This window comes from Mycteria americana, chromosome 16 (genome assembly GCF_035582795.1).
Source record: "Mycteria americana isolate JAX WOST 10 ecotype Jacksonville Zoo and Gardens chromosome 16, USCA_MyAme_1.0, whole genome shotgun sequence".
Classification (NCBI taxonomy): domain Eukaryota; kingdom Metazoa; phylum Chordata; class Aves; order Ciconiiformes; family Ciconiidae; genus Mycteria; species Mycteria americana.
The window spans coordinates 9843391-9856919 of record NC_134380.1 but is presented as its reverse complement, the minus strand read 5'-3'; the positions used below and the strand labels follow the sequence as shown (position 1 = coordinate 9856919).

Here is a 13529-nt window from a genome sequence, read left to right as displayed (position 1 = left end):
CAGGAAACAATGTGCTTGCGACGGTTGGGCTGTGTCCCCCCGCCCAAGCCTGGGTCAGTGCCGTGCATCGCCTTTGGGTGGCGAAAAGGCCAGGGCAGAGCACCCCGCGTTTCTGCGGTTCTTGAAATGTCAGAGCTCGTCTCTCTTCCCTGCTCTCCAGACGTCCCTTCCCACCCCAAAGCCATTATGTATGGAACCGGTTTCCAGTCTGAGCAGTCACCGGGGCGCTTGTACTTCGTGTCTCGCGTCCCCGGCTCGCCGCGCCGCGCTCCTGCCGTTCAGTCCGGCCCGCCCCCCGCCAGCCGCGCCGGGGGGGGAGGGACGGCGGGGCCGGCAGGGGGCGGCAGAGCGGCGCGGCCCCGGAAGGCGGCGGGCGGCGCGGCCGGAAGTGGCGCCGGGCCGGGCGCACGCGTGAGGCCTCTCGGCTGCCGCCGCCATGGCGGAGCGCATCGAGCAGCGGCTGGAGGATCGCGTCCCGGAGTTGGAGCAGCTGGAGCGGGTCGGGCTGTTCACGCGCAGGGAGGTCAGGTGAGGCGGGCGGGGGCCGCGGCGGCGGGACTGGGTGCCCGGCGAGGGGCCGCGAGCGCAGGCGGCGCGGCCGGGCTTGCTGCGCTCCCTGATTTCCCCTTCCCGCAGGGCCGTCCTGAGGAAGGCCTCGGCTCTGGAGTACAAAATACAGCGGAGAGCACTTCGGAAGCAGGATTTTATTAATTATATTCAGGTAATGAGCAGAGCGTGCTAACTCACGTTGTAGATCCCGCGCAGTTAGAAGGTTAAGTGATTTTGTAGTTACCCACCTAGGAAACGGGCTGTTTCTTGGGGCCCCTCCTCACCTGGCCCGTGGTGTTCACTCGTAAGTGGTTTATTGGCATAGGCTCTTTATTAAGACACAGCAGAGTATGAAGCATAGCCGGGAGTTGGTGCCTGAGTTTGGGATGAGAGCCTTCTTTCTTGCTGTGACTTTTTCCTGTAGTTTCTTGTCTCTACAGGGATGCAGAGACCCTAGTTCCCTGATGGGCTGTGCAAATTGTAATTAAGCGTAATTAATTTTTTTGCAGTGTTAGAAGTTCGGCTTGTGCATTACGATTCTAGGAATGTGTGGGGTGCTAACAGCTCAAGTCTGAAATACCATGTGCAATACAAATACTCAACCTTACTTTCAGTCAGCCTTAGAAAGGTAGTGATCTGGGTGAAAAATTGTTGCTTGTGTATTCCTGGATTTAATCTTTATTGTCCACCTGATTAGCTATAAAAAACTTGATCTGTATTTTTTTTCCTTACTGTTATGTGTCTTTTCATTTGCTTTTAAATGTTTTTTTTTCCTCCCCATTCTAGTATGAAATTAATCTGCTGGAACTGATCAAGAAAAGAAGAGCAGTAAGTTTATCAGTTATTTAGTGTGAAAATACTTTATGTGAAATTTTCTATTGCAATAAAATTAATACTTCTTTTCTCTTAGCGCATCGGATATTCATTTAAGAAGGATGAAATTGAGAACTCTATTCTGCACAGAGTGCATAGTCTCTTCAACCGTGCTATAGGAAAATGGAAAGTAAGTTTGTTTATTTGTACTGATAGGTTGAAAAGTGCCCTTTTGGTATGTAAAAATTATCTAGATATCATTGCCACCAAATATTGCAATAATACAGAAGAATGTAATAGAAAAACTAAGTGGACATTTGGTCTTACAGGTAGCAGTAGCCTAGAAATAGATCATTCATGTCAGATAGACGTTTTTTGTACACAAACAATGTTATGTCCTTTCCGAGTCATTAGTCCTCAACTATCTTGAAACAAGTATTGCCATGTGAGTTTGGCCTTTCTGCTTGCAAGGACTAGAAACAGAATGAAAAGAACTTTCAGCTGCTTTAGGGAAAGATTGTCTTGGTACATTTAATGGTGAAATCTAAATGTGGTGCCTAAGGAACCATTTGAGCTCATTACAATGAGCTCATTACAATGAGCTCTCTATTGAGTTCAGTGTAACACAGATTTGACTGGAGAGGCTGCAAGAGTGTGTCTTGAGATGGGATGGTTGGTTTGCTTTGGATGTTTTGCAGGAATTTGAATATCGGGGGCAGAGGGAGAAGGGAATTTGAGATTCAAAATTCCTTCTCTCTGCATGCCAGGTTGTCATACCAAGGGCATATTGTTTGCTTGTCAATGTGCAAGTGATTTTGTGCTTGCGTTATTGTAAGGTTCATTCTCTTCTCCTTGCATTTCCAACAGGAAGATGTCCAGCTTTGGCTTTCACATGTTGCATTTTGCAAGCAGTGGGTGAGTTTTCAAAATGCTAATCTTATCTGGTTTGAGATACTGGATTGGTGTTTAATCAGGCATCTGGAACTTGAATTACAGGACAGGGGTACAAACTTTACTGCCACATACTATAATACTGAAATAATTTTGATGGTATGAACTAGTATGAAATTTGATGCTTGCAGGTGGCAATGGTGAGGCTGATCGCCTTGAATCTGGAGTGCCATTTGGTTTGGGAGAATCATAATACTGGTTATACCTCCTCTGGAATGAATGGATCACCTGTCTGTGAATTGTGATTTTGTTCCAAACATTTCTTATAGAGGCTATGCTGAAAAGTGTAATTCTGGCAGTTCTGTACTTTGTAAACCTACCTGTGCAAGTTTTCCCATTACTAGTAGCATTCAGTCATTGTCCTTCCTGTACTGAAAAAGGTGACCTTGTCATAGTAATGCAAGTGGCCAAAGAAAAATGAGTCTTTACCTCAAAAGTGGCCAGTGAGACTATGGGCTTGTGACTTAGGCAACATAGGTGTTAGCTATGTAGTTCAGAAAGGTTTGAGTTAACTGTGCTTATCTAGTTTGGTAACATTTGAAAGCTGATCAGTAATGAACAAGTATGAGAAACTTTCTACTGAAGATAAAGTAGCAGAGAAGTGTCTTTTCCAGTACAATTGCATTACAACTTGTAACCTTTCATAATTAAACTTTGGTGCTGGTGGTTTAGTTTGGTACTAGAGTGGGTAAAACAAAACTACTTCTTTTACAGAATGCAAAACATCAGCTTAGTAAGGTGTTTTCTTCCATGTTGGCCATTCATCCCAATAAACCAGGTAAATAAAACAATGGTGAGTGCTGCATAAATGACTGAGTATAGATTGTATAGCGTTGGTTTAAGTTCTTATAGATCTCGGTTCAAGCTATTGGGGTAAAAGTTCCCCCTCTCTTTTCTTTGCCTTGCGGCTACTTCAGAGAGAAGGGCTCTGACAGGGATTGTGCTGAGCAATCAAAAGGTGATGTGAAGTAGGAGTCCCCATGGTCTGAATGACCATTTCGCAGGTAGACTGGGGACTAGGTAGATGTTTCAGAGATAGGAGATGTTGAATACTCATGGCTGTCTTTTGGCTTTTGAAGACATGGTTGTACATCATTGGATCTGTAGCTATACCAGGTTAAACTTCCTAGATCTGCTTAGCTTTTAGTCCTTTAACTCGGTTTTACATGGGAGATAATCAGTCTTATTCCATTGCTGAGCTCATGGATTATGTTGGGGTGGGTACATCGGACAAAAACAACCTGTGCATCCTGAAGAGTGGCTTCAAAATGGGTTCTCTTGACCAGCCACTTGCTTTGCCTTAAAATGAGTTTATTTGAATCATCTGTTGCAGCACTGTGGATTATGGCAGCAAAATGGGAAATGGAGACACAACTCTCATCAGAAAGTGCTAGGCGCTTGTTCCTTCGTGCTTTGCGCTTCCATCCAGAGTGCCCGAAACTTTATCAAGAAGTGAGTTGCTGTTTTTCTTCTACAACCAGTTATTTGATCAATCAAAGCAAATCAGTCCAGCGTATTTCTCAGATCAGTCTGAGAAAACTGGAAAAAACTTGTTTCCCCATCAGTGGGGAAATGTTGTCGAAAAGATTTAAAAAAGAAAAAAGTACTTTGTACTGGTAGCATTTATCAATTGTTTAGCAAATCCTGTATTTATGTATGCAGAGTGAGGATTTTACACTGTTTATAGATAAATTTGTCAGAATTCCCTTTTAAAGTACTGTAAGCTCTGCTAGGACATAGTTCTCTGGATTAGACCTGGCATCCCTTGCCTTTGCTAGGGAACATGGTTTTCTTTGAGGGCAAGTTAAGGTTTAAAGAATGACTAGAAAGTGGTAATCTCTACATGTGGGAAGTTTCTGAGTAAATATGTAGGGCAGATAGCTATATGCACAAACCTTTAAAAAACAAGGCGCTCAGATGTATGTGGTATGTTGGCAAAGTCCTGATTTGTAGCTCCTCAGGTGGAGCTTGTTTTACCACATTTGTGGACTTAGAGATTTTATGATTTGTCCCCACCCCCACAATAATTTAATTTTATTCTCTCTCTTGCAGTATTTCAGAATGGAGCTGATGCATGCTGAAAAACAGAGGAAGGAAAAGAAAGAATTTGAACAAGCGAAGATGGACTTGGTAGGTCAGCTAAACTTCAGAGATATTGTCTGCTTGCATGTCACACATTTGAATGCATAGTTTCAAGGGATCTGTATTAATGGTTGGTTTGAGAACAGCTTAGAGAAAGCTTTTGTTGATGTTCTGTACCTTCATTAAGCTTTTCAAGTGTTGGCTGATGCTCAGCTCAAATACTTCCTACATTGACTTTTCTTTACATTTGTAAAGTCTTTTGTTACATCCCCCTGTTTGAAAGTTAGTAGTAATTTCTGGAAAGGAATAGTTAAACTTACTATCTCTTACTTCTTTGTAGTTGACTTGTGCATATTAGATGAAGAAAAACATTAGTATCTTCTGATGTTTTTTTCTGTGTTTGCAAAAATGGTAGCTGAGAAAGGAAAACAAATTTTTTCAATGATGTTATGCTTGATATTGCAGGGGGAATTCAATTATTCTGAAGAGATTCTCAATGGAGAAATGGCTCGCATAATCTACAGGGATGCTGCTCAGAAAATTAAAGGTGATTTAACATTTCTTGTACTTATAGGAAAATTGTCACCTTTAACTCAGCTCTCCAGTAGGTAATACAGATAGCCTTAGCTCCAGTGTACACACTAAGATATTTTCAACTATACCATTTCTTTAGTGGAACCTAGATAATGCCAAAGTATAAATTAATAGTGCTGATCGTTCTGATTTCATAACTGTTCTGCAGGCTGACACCTCTTCCAGTACAACAGCTTTTGGGCTGAAGTGGCATAGGTGCTGGGCTTACAGTCTCAAAACTTGTTTGTTTGTTTAAAAAAAACAAAGTGAGGACAGTTTGGAATTACACACCTTTTTTGCTTTGTTGTTTACTGAATGTTAGATCACAACTAATCAGCTAGTCCTAGTGACAGAGAAGTAAGAATTCAGACTGATAATAAAACAGGTTAGATGATTTTAAATTAACCAGGCTTGGTAAAATTCCCCCATTTTATTGAGAGAATTGGGTAAAATAACTTCAAAGTAGTAGAAGATACCTTTGAGAAACCATGATAGATGGGGATATTTTGGAAGACAATGGGCAAAACATAATAACAGCATCGAAAAGTAGAGGGGGAAAAAGGACATCAGAGGAAATGACAGAAAAAGTTGGCTTAATTTAAATTCTTGGAGAAATACTGGAATAAATAGGTATACAAATGATTTGTAAGCACCTAAAAATAAGGAGGTGAGTAATGGCTCATAGGGATTCACAGTGAACTAATTATGTCAAGTCATGTCACTTAGCATTCTCAGAGATAAGTTACGGAGGTACAAGATGGATGGATATAATTCATTGACGTATACTGTGTGCAGCTTTGGAGAGGTCTGTCCCAAGTGTGGAGCCTTCTGTGTTTTCATGGCAGAGTCAAATGATGTTTTCATGGCAGAGACAAATGAAGGAGTAGAGGAGGTGCTGATTAAATTTGCAAGTGGAGCCAAGCCGGAAGGATCTGTAAGCATGTCAGGACATACTAGTTTATCACTTTGGAGTCTGGAATGTCCTGCCTCGTCATGGCCGCCTTTTGTAACTGGATAACATGAAGTGAAGAATATAGTCAGACAGTCAACATCCTAACATATGGCTTATCATATGGGTGGAACACTGAGATTTATAGAAAAGAAAAGGGTATCTGTCTAGGCACTTAAATGTTATCTGTGTCTTGACAAAAGCTTGCAAAGATACAGAAATGCAAAGTGTGCAATGGATGTAATACTCCACTTGATAGTTGTTTTTTTTCTCCCCTTGAAATGTAGGTGTTGAGTTCCATCTGGCTGTGCTTTCTATTGCAAAGCTCTTTGATTTTACCCAGGATTTGCAAAAAGAAATTATTGAAAGGTGAGGTGTGGCTTTGTGTTGTGGGTTGTTTTTTTTTTAATTATTTTGTTTTGTTTTTTAAGAAGCATGTTGTCACAACTTCTCTAATTTATAGTGGGTTGACAGGATAACAACTAAAGGCTGTTCCTCTAGGGAAATAGAATGGTAAGGCCTATGGGAAATCCTTTAAGAAAAACAAAACATGAGGCAAGCATGCTCTTTAGAAAAGGATACTTGTATCTAACTTCAGAAAAGGCTTTGAGAAGCTGCTAAGAAAAATTTAGATAAAATACAGTTGTCGCTGAATAATTGCTATACTTTAGTTTCTGTAAATTTACTGCAGGAACTGTGGATTTTCCTAGTGCACGTTGTCGTTCTTTTGCATCTTTAGTTTCTCCAGTTGTTCCTCTCTCAAAGGAAAAATCTCTCTCGAAAGCTTCCTGTCTAGTTCATGCTATTACTGGAGAATATCCATATTAAATAAAAAACCAAAATAGGCTAATATTTTGTCTTTCTCTTGTGGAAAGGTAAAATGTTTTTTCTCTGGCATTTGGTTACTTAGAAATTAAGTACATTTCTATACCAATATAACAACCCTTCTAAACATACCTGCAAAAGAAGAATGGCGGTTGAGGGGTATTACAGTCATGCTGTGTTTAGTTTGCAGACCGAGTATGCTGATGATCCTCTTACATGGGACTACATGGCCCGTCGTGAGCTGGAGCTGGGGTCCCTGCAGTCCACAGAACACACCACAAAACAGATGAAAGTATCTGAAATGACCCAGAGAGAGGAACGGTGCTCTGCAGTCTTTGAAGAGGCTGTGAGAGCAGTCCCAACAGGTGAAATGTTCTGCCTGCATTTTAACATTTTTTCCTGGTACTTTAGCACACTGTATACTGTGAAAGTTTCAAAGTAGGTGTTGGCAGGCTCTACCATACCTAAGAGAAAGCAAGCAGTTTTTAGATGCTACCTTTTTGGGATCTACTTTATGTGTTATTCGGGTTATTTTCCAATGCATTTACGCTCTTGAAGGAGCTGCTTAACTGAAAGTGCCTTTCGTTGCTTCTTTGCTTTTACTAAAGTGACTTAACCAATGAGGAGAATAGAAGCCCACAGATGAATAGAGGTTTGGGAGTTGTAAATAGAGAAAATTTCCTAAATAAAGGAAACCTGTAGAACTCAAGTATATTGCTGGTTAGCTGTGTGTAAGCAATGTTTTTGAGTTGCCAGTGGAGTGGATATCCAGCTTCAACATTTAGCATTGTCCTTGCTATCAAGGGACTATCTGTGAAGTGAACTCAAACTTGCTGCTTATATAGCCTTTGAAGTCAGGCAGACAAAGAAGGATTTTCTCGACTGCATGTGAGCGTCCTCACTCTTGCAGGCCCGTTGAAAATTACAGGCACTGAACATGAATTGTGACAGCGTGCGCTGAAGCCTCAGCTGAACTAAGAGCTTGATGCTCTTCAGAAAGAGTTACTGTCTGCAGCTTATACTGGGAAGCCATTTTTAAATGTTAATATTATAAATGTAGGGCCTCTTTCATGATACAACATTTTAAACCAAAGTTGGCATTAACACATAGTGCTTGGATTCTCTATATTCCTTAAAGACAAATATTTGTGCTTACTCTTGTGATTCTATAAAGTGTGATACTATGCCTTTGATTCTACAGAGGACATGTGGAAATGCTACATCACTTTTTGCTTAGAGAGATATAACAGGAAAACAAACAGTGAAGAATTAAAGCAAAAGGTAAAAGCTTATTAGGAAATCATAGTAACAGATCATCCCTGGTTTTACTGACTTCTGTAATCTATCAGACAAGGAACAAATATATTTTGACATTTTATCAGAAATACTTACCTGCTGCCATCATTAAAAATCGTGTAGTCTTCATCTGAGGGGGACCATTTCTACTGTCAGGTTCACGTGTGGCCTGCCTGAACATGAATAACTTGAGCATAAACTGGCCTTGTCAGTAAAGTACAGTGACATCTTTGGATGAAAGTTAAGAATGCAAAAACTTGTTCATGTCACTGACAGTCCTGCAAACCTGTGCTTGTTCAAAGAAAAAGATGAATTAAAATGACTCTTGCAAATAAGTCTGAGTAAAGTTTGATGCTGGCACATGGGCATCTTAGTTATGCATCTGTGCTTGAGTGTGACTCAGTTAATTAACTAATCATCCTGTGCAGTTTGGTTCCCTTTTAATACAGTAGAAGAAAATTGCTATGTTGTTCTTTTGCTCCTTAAGGAAGAAGTGTAATTCAAATGCTCAGATTTCCCCTTTATCTCGGAATGTATGCAGGTACCTAAAGCATTAGATGTGTAAATTTACTGAATTTCAGTGACATGTTGATACACTAATCTACTGGGCTTCTTGTAATGCTGGGATCTGGTATATGCAGGAATAATGCTTATTTTCTTTACTTTTTCTTTTCTGTTGGTTCTAGAGGCTGGAGAGGACACTGAGTGTGTTCCACAGAGCTCATGAGTCCAGTTTGCTGCCAGAAGCTCTCTATAAGCAGTGGGTAAGAGTTGATACAGAAAAATAGATTGTGAGACTGTCCTGCATTGCTTGCGTGCCTGTCGTTACCATTTTGAGTAGATAGAAAGGTGGGCAATATTTTGATCAAGGCCTTGCTTTTTAACAAGGTAGTACAAATCTCTTGTGGTGATTAGCTGTATCTGCTGGGTTTTAGCTTCAACTGTTACTGGAGTCCAACCTCTTTGAGAAGGCTACGGAGGTAGCAGAAGCTGCAACTAAGCGCTTCAGCCTGTCAGTGGAAACGTGGCAGATGAGGCTGCAGGTGCTGATCCAGCTGAAGAGTGACGATGTGACCCAGTGTTTTGAAGAAGCCATTAAGCACGTGAAATCTAAGGTCTGTGCTGGTTTTATGGACTTGCATGCATTAATCTTAGAATCACAGAATCGTATAGGTTGGAAAAGACCTTTAAGATCATCAAGTCCAACCATAAACCTAACACTACCAAGTCCACCACGACACCATGTCCCTAAGCACCTCATCCAAACATCTTTTAAATACCTCCAGGGAAGGCAACTCAACCACTTCCCTGGGCAGCCTGTTCCAGTGCTTGATAACCCTTTCAGTGAAGTAAAATTTCCTAATATCCAGTCTAAACCTCCCCTGGCGCAACTTGAGTCCATTTCCTCTTGTCCTGTCACTTGTTACCTGGGAGAAGAGACCAACCCCCACCTCTCTACAACCTCCTTTCAGGTAGTTGTAGAGAGCAATGAGGTCTCCCCCTCAGCCTCCTTTTCTCCAGGCTAAACCACCCCAGTTCCCTCAGCCGCTCCTCATAAGACTTCTGCTCCAGACCCTTCACCAGCTTCATTGCCCTTCTCTGCACACGCTCCAGCACCTCCATGTCTCTCTTGTAGTGGGGGGCCCAAAACTGAACACAGTATTCGAGGTGTGGCCTCACCAATACTGAGTACAGGGGCACGATCACTTCCCTAGTCCTGCTGGCCACGCTATTTTTGATACAAGCCAGGATGCCATTGGCCTTCTTGGCCACCTGGGCACACTGCTGGCTCATATTCAGGCAGCTGTCAACCAACACCCCCAGGTCCTTTTCTGCCTGGCAGCTTTCCAGCCCCTCTTCCCCAAGCCTGTAGCGTTGCATGGGGTTGCTGTGGCCCAAGGGCAGGACCTTGCACTTGGCCTTGTTAAACCTCATACAATTGGCCCCAGCCCATTGATCCAGCCTGTCCAGGTCCCTCTGCAGAGCCTTCCTACCCTCAAGCAGATCAACAGTCCTGCCCAACTTGGTGTCATCTGCAAACTTAGTGAGGGTGCACTCGATCCCCTCATCCAGATCATTGATAAAGGTATTAAACAGAACTGGCCCCAACACAGAGCCCTGGGGAACACCGCTTGTGACCGGCCGCCAACTGGAGTAAACTCCATTCACCACCACTCTTTGGGCCCGGCCATCCAGCCAGTTTTTTAACCCAGAGAAGAGAAGGAAACCTCTGATATTTATTTGAGGGTTTTTTTTTCTTTACAAGGCATTCAAAGTCCCTAACCATTTTTAAGGTCAAAAATAAGAACTTGACATTTCACATGCACATTGCATGCAGGAGCATTAGGGAATTGCAAACTTACTTCATATTCACAGTTTTAAAGTCTGAATGCTCACAGGTGACATTTTGCATACTCTTCTAGCAGTCAGCTGGTATTCTTTGTGTCTTAACTTGAAAAATGTGTTTCCTTTCACTGCCCTGATACATTGTTTGCATGTGTGGTATTTCAAGCCTTGAATTGGCTATGTGCTCTCTTGCTGTTCCATTTCAAACCCTGGGCACAAGGAGTGAGGAGAAGAAACAAGGAGGTGATTGTTTCTTTCCTCCTTGCTCTTCTCGGAAGTTACCTTTGTACTGCAGCGTTCGGTGATGCAGAGGAACTTGTCTCTCATCCCTAGCAACATGTTTTGCAGCTGTCCAGCTATGTAGTGTTTGTCCTGTAAGTGAGGAAGGAAACAAGTGATTTCAGTGTGCAGTCCGAAGTTGTCTAAGAGCTATGTCTAAAGGACATTTTTTATGGCAGCTGTAATACAGAACCTGGTGGATGTGTTGCTGTCTGTTTCTGTAAATCAGGGTCACTGTATTTCAGTCATTTGATTTATGTCCTTACCTTGTAGGGCACTTTGCCGTTATGGATCCTCTGGGTGGAATGGAGTGAAGGCACAAACAGCAAGGAAGACACAGAAGCTCTCTACCAGGTACTTAGCTAATAGAAATCTACTTTTTATGACTGTGTAAATAAACAGGAACAATGTGTGTGGATGGAACATGTAACAAATGCTTTATACTGCAGTTCCTTCATGGATGTGTTGATATCAAAGAATTTCAAGTAAAACTGTGTATGTTACCAAAAAATCAGTTGGACATAGGCTTATAAGCACAAATGTCGTCCCCATGCTTCTAAGACATCTAGGTGGTTGTAAGCACAACCAATGATGGACTCTTACGTTTCTTTTACTTTGTGGTCTAGAGTTTTTGCTCTATTTTCAGATGTCTGTCGGAACATGAAACAGAGAATTTTCCAATCTGTGTGAAAACATCAACCTTGTTACAGAAAACTCAAGAACAAAACTGGGACTTCAGTCTCACTGTAAATTCCCTAAATAGCTTTGAGCAAAACATTTCCTCTTTGCCTGGCATGTTGGGTACCCCCCCCCCCATCTACAACATAAAACACATATTTTAGGTGGAAGCTTGAATTCAGTTGTTTGCATTGTGAAACCCTCTGCGTGAGGAATGTTCGGGAAATGCCAGTTGCCAGCTGTATGGAATATTGGAGGAGGCATGTATTTTAGGTTACAACTAATATTTTAATTTGAAAAATATTGGATGTGTTACCTAAGGCTGTCTTTAGGACACCATTTGGGATGCTTTTGTCCAGTACTTTGTGTCACTTATGAGATCTGCTTTATGTCAGATGCCTAACTGGGGAGAAGGTACTATTTGGTTTCTTCTCCCTTGTTGCCTTTTAATTGTAGCTTATGTGGTTGGTTTGTTTTTTGGTGCTTTTGATAGTGATGGTTTTTTTTTTTTCCTTTTTAAACTTGCAGAGATCCTTACATGCCACAACTTCTGCTGAATCTGTGACTATGAAAGAAAAGTATCTTGACTGGACTTACAGAAATGGTGGTTATAAGAAAGTTAAAAGAGTCTTTACCAGGTGACAAATAAAACCTTCAAACCTGATTGTTCTAGGTCATATGTTAAAAGGCTTGAAGTCTAAAGTTACTTCTGTTTTTACTTCAGCCTGTGTGAAAATCGTCCATTTTCCCTTGACTTCTTCAGGAAGATGATCCAAATAGAAAAGGAGCAAGTAAGTTGTTGAATATCCAATTAGTGCCTTGTATTTGTAAAATGCACTTCTAACTTTGGATTTGAATAGGAAACAGAGGGCTTATGAGTAGTGTCATTAGTTTGTGATCAGTTCATATTTGTCGTCTAAAGTTGATTCATAGCATGTAATACAAAACCAAGTTCCATGGTAACTAATCTCTGGCAGTGTGTGCGTGTAATTACCATGACTCTCTTTGTAAGAATCTAATCAAGCTGCAGATTCACTTCTGTACAAAATAAATGGCCTTTTAATACCTTCCTTTGTTAGGAATCCTGCAAAATGCTTCATCTGAGAGAATACTATGAACGTGCCTTGAGAGAGTTTGGTTCAACAGATTCTGGTAAGGGGATTTTATTTATTTATTTATTCATTCATTCAGTGCTGCCTCTTTTATTTCCATCCATTTCAACAGGTAGCTGTTCTGCCCTTGTGATTGCTGTCATGCAGAGTGGAGCTTACTACTTCTGTGCCATTAAGTGCATGACACTCTGCAGCGACTCTTCACTTGCAGTCCAGGATTTTCGTTCACAGTGGGTTGGTTTCAGCAGAACTACTGTAAATAAGGTTTTGACACTGGGTGGCATAAGAGATGCTTATCACCTTTAATTTGGATTTGTGAACAGTATGGAGCTATGTTTTTGTAATCAAGATTTCTGCAGTATTCCTTTTAAGAAAGTAAATGGCGCAATTATTGCTGCATTATTTCTTAAGACATCACTGTTCCAGCTGGGAATAGAACCCAGGCTTTTGGCCCTCAAGGGGCAGGGGGTTGTAGTTTCACAAAGTAAACCTCATCGCGTTAACATCAAGGACACTTGCAAAAAGAGGGTTTCTAGGTTAGGTTTGGTACGTTTGTTAAGTAATATCCAATCAAAATCTAACCAGAACTTCTATTTTCCTTTTAAAGACCTCTGGCTGGATTATATCAAAGAGGAGCTAAGTCATCCCCAAGGCAAACCAGAAAACTGTGGGAGCATTCACTGGCGAGCTATGAAGATGTTGCAGGGAGACCTGGTGGAAGACTTTGTTTCCAAATATACTTTATTGCAAACTGGACATCTATGAAAAACTATAAATAGTTACAACATGACAGTGTGGATTTTTAACTTCTTTGTACAACGGTAAATATGTGCCTCGATCATATTAAAGTGTACCTTCTGTACGTTCTTGCCTATGTGGGAAAAAAATAATCATCTGCCCCATTGCAGTTGTTTCTAGTGTTGCTTCTGCTAGTGGCAAGTTCAAGTGCACAGTTAGAGGAGAAAGCAAAGGCATCTCTGAGGGTATTCTTCATTGAGATTTCTGAGAGCAAACTTGTCCTCCTTCCTAAACATTCAGATGGAATAGTCATAATGTATCAGCTTTTACACTCTGGA

General features: G+C 41.4%; 1 protein-coding gene across 1 annotated transcript; it reads left to right on the top strand.

Annotated features, from left to right (window-relative positions):
• Positions 1-368: 368 nt before the first annotated feature.
• Positions 369-13322, top strand: UTP6 (UTP6 small subunit processome component). The gene is made up of 19 exons (XM_075518697.1): positions 369-528; positions 637-721; positions 1336-1377; positions 1460-1552; positions 2230-2277; positions 3028-3091; positions 3647-3765; positions 4366-4443; positions 4861-4942; positions 6205-6286; positions 6926-7107; positions 7944-8023; positions 8725-8802; positions 8974-9153; positions 10937-11017; positions 11870-11979; positions 12066-12132; positions 12421-12493; positions 13061-13322. The coding sequence occupies exons 1-19, from the start codon at positions 437-439 to the stop codon at positions 13216-13218; spliced, it is 1794 nt and encodes a 597-aa protein (XP_075374812.1). The 5' UTR covers positions 369-436; the 3' UTR covers positions 13219-13322.
• Positions 13323-13529: the final 207 nt, after the last annotated feature.

What these genes read in the sequence shown, in the direction of transcription:
- UTP6 (XM_075518697.1), top strand. Translation starts at nt 437, where the DNA reads ATGGCGGAGCGCATCGAGCAGCGGCTGGAGGATCGCGTCCCGGAGTTG. An exon ending in TTCACGCGCAGGGAGGTCAG is followed by an intron (nt 529 to 636) that starts GTGAGGCGGGCG and finishes CCCTTCCCGCAG; the next exon opens with GGCCGTCCTGAGGAAGGCCT. An exon ending in ACACAGAAGCTCTCTACCAG is followed by an intron (nt 11,018 to 11,869) that starts GTACTTAGCTAA and finishes TTAAACTTGCAG; the next exon opens with AGATCCTTACATGCCACAAC.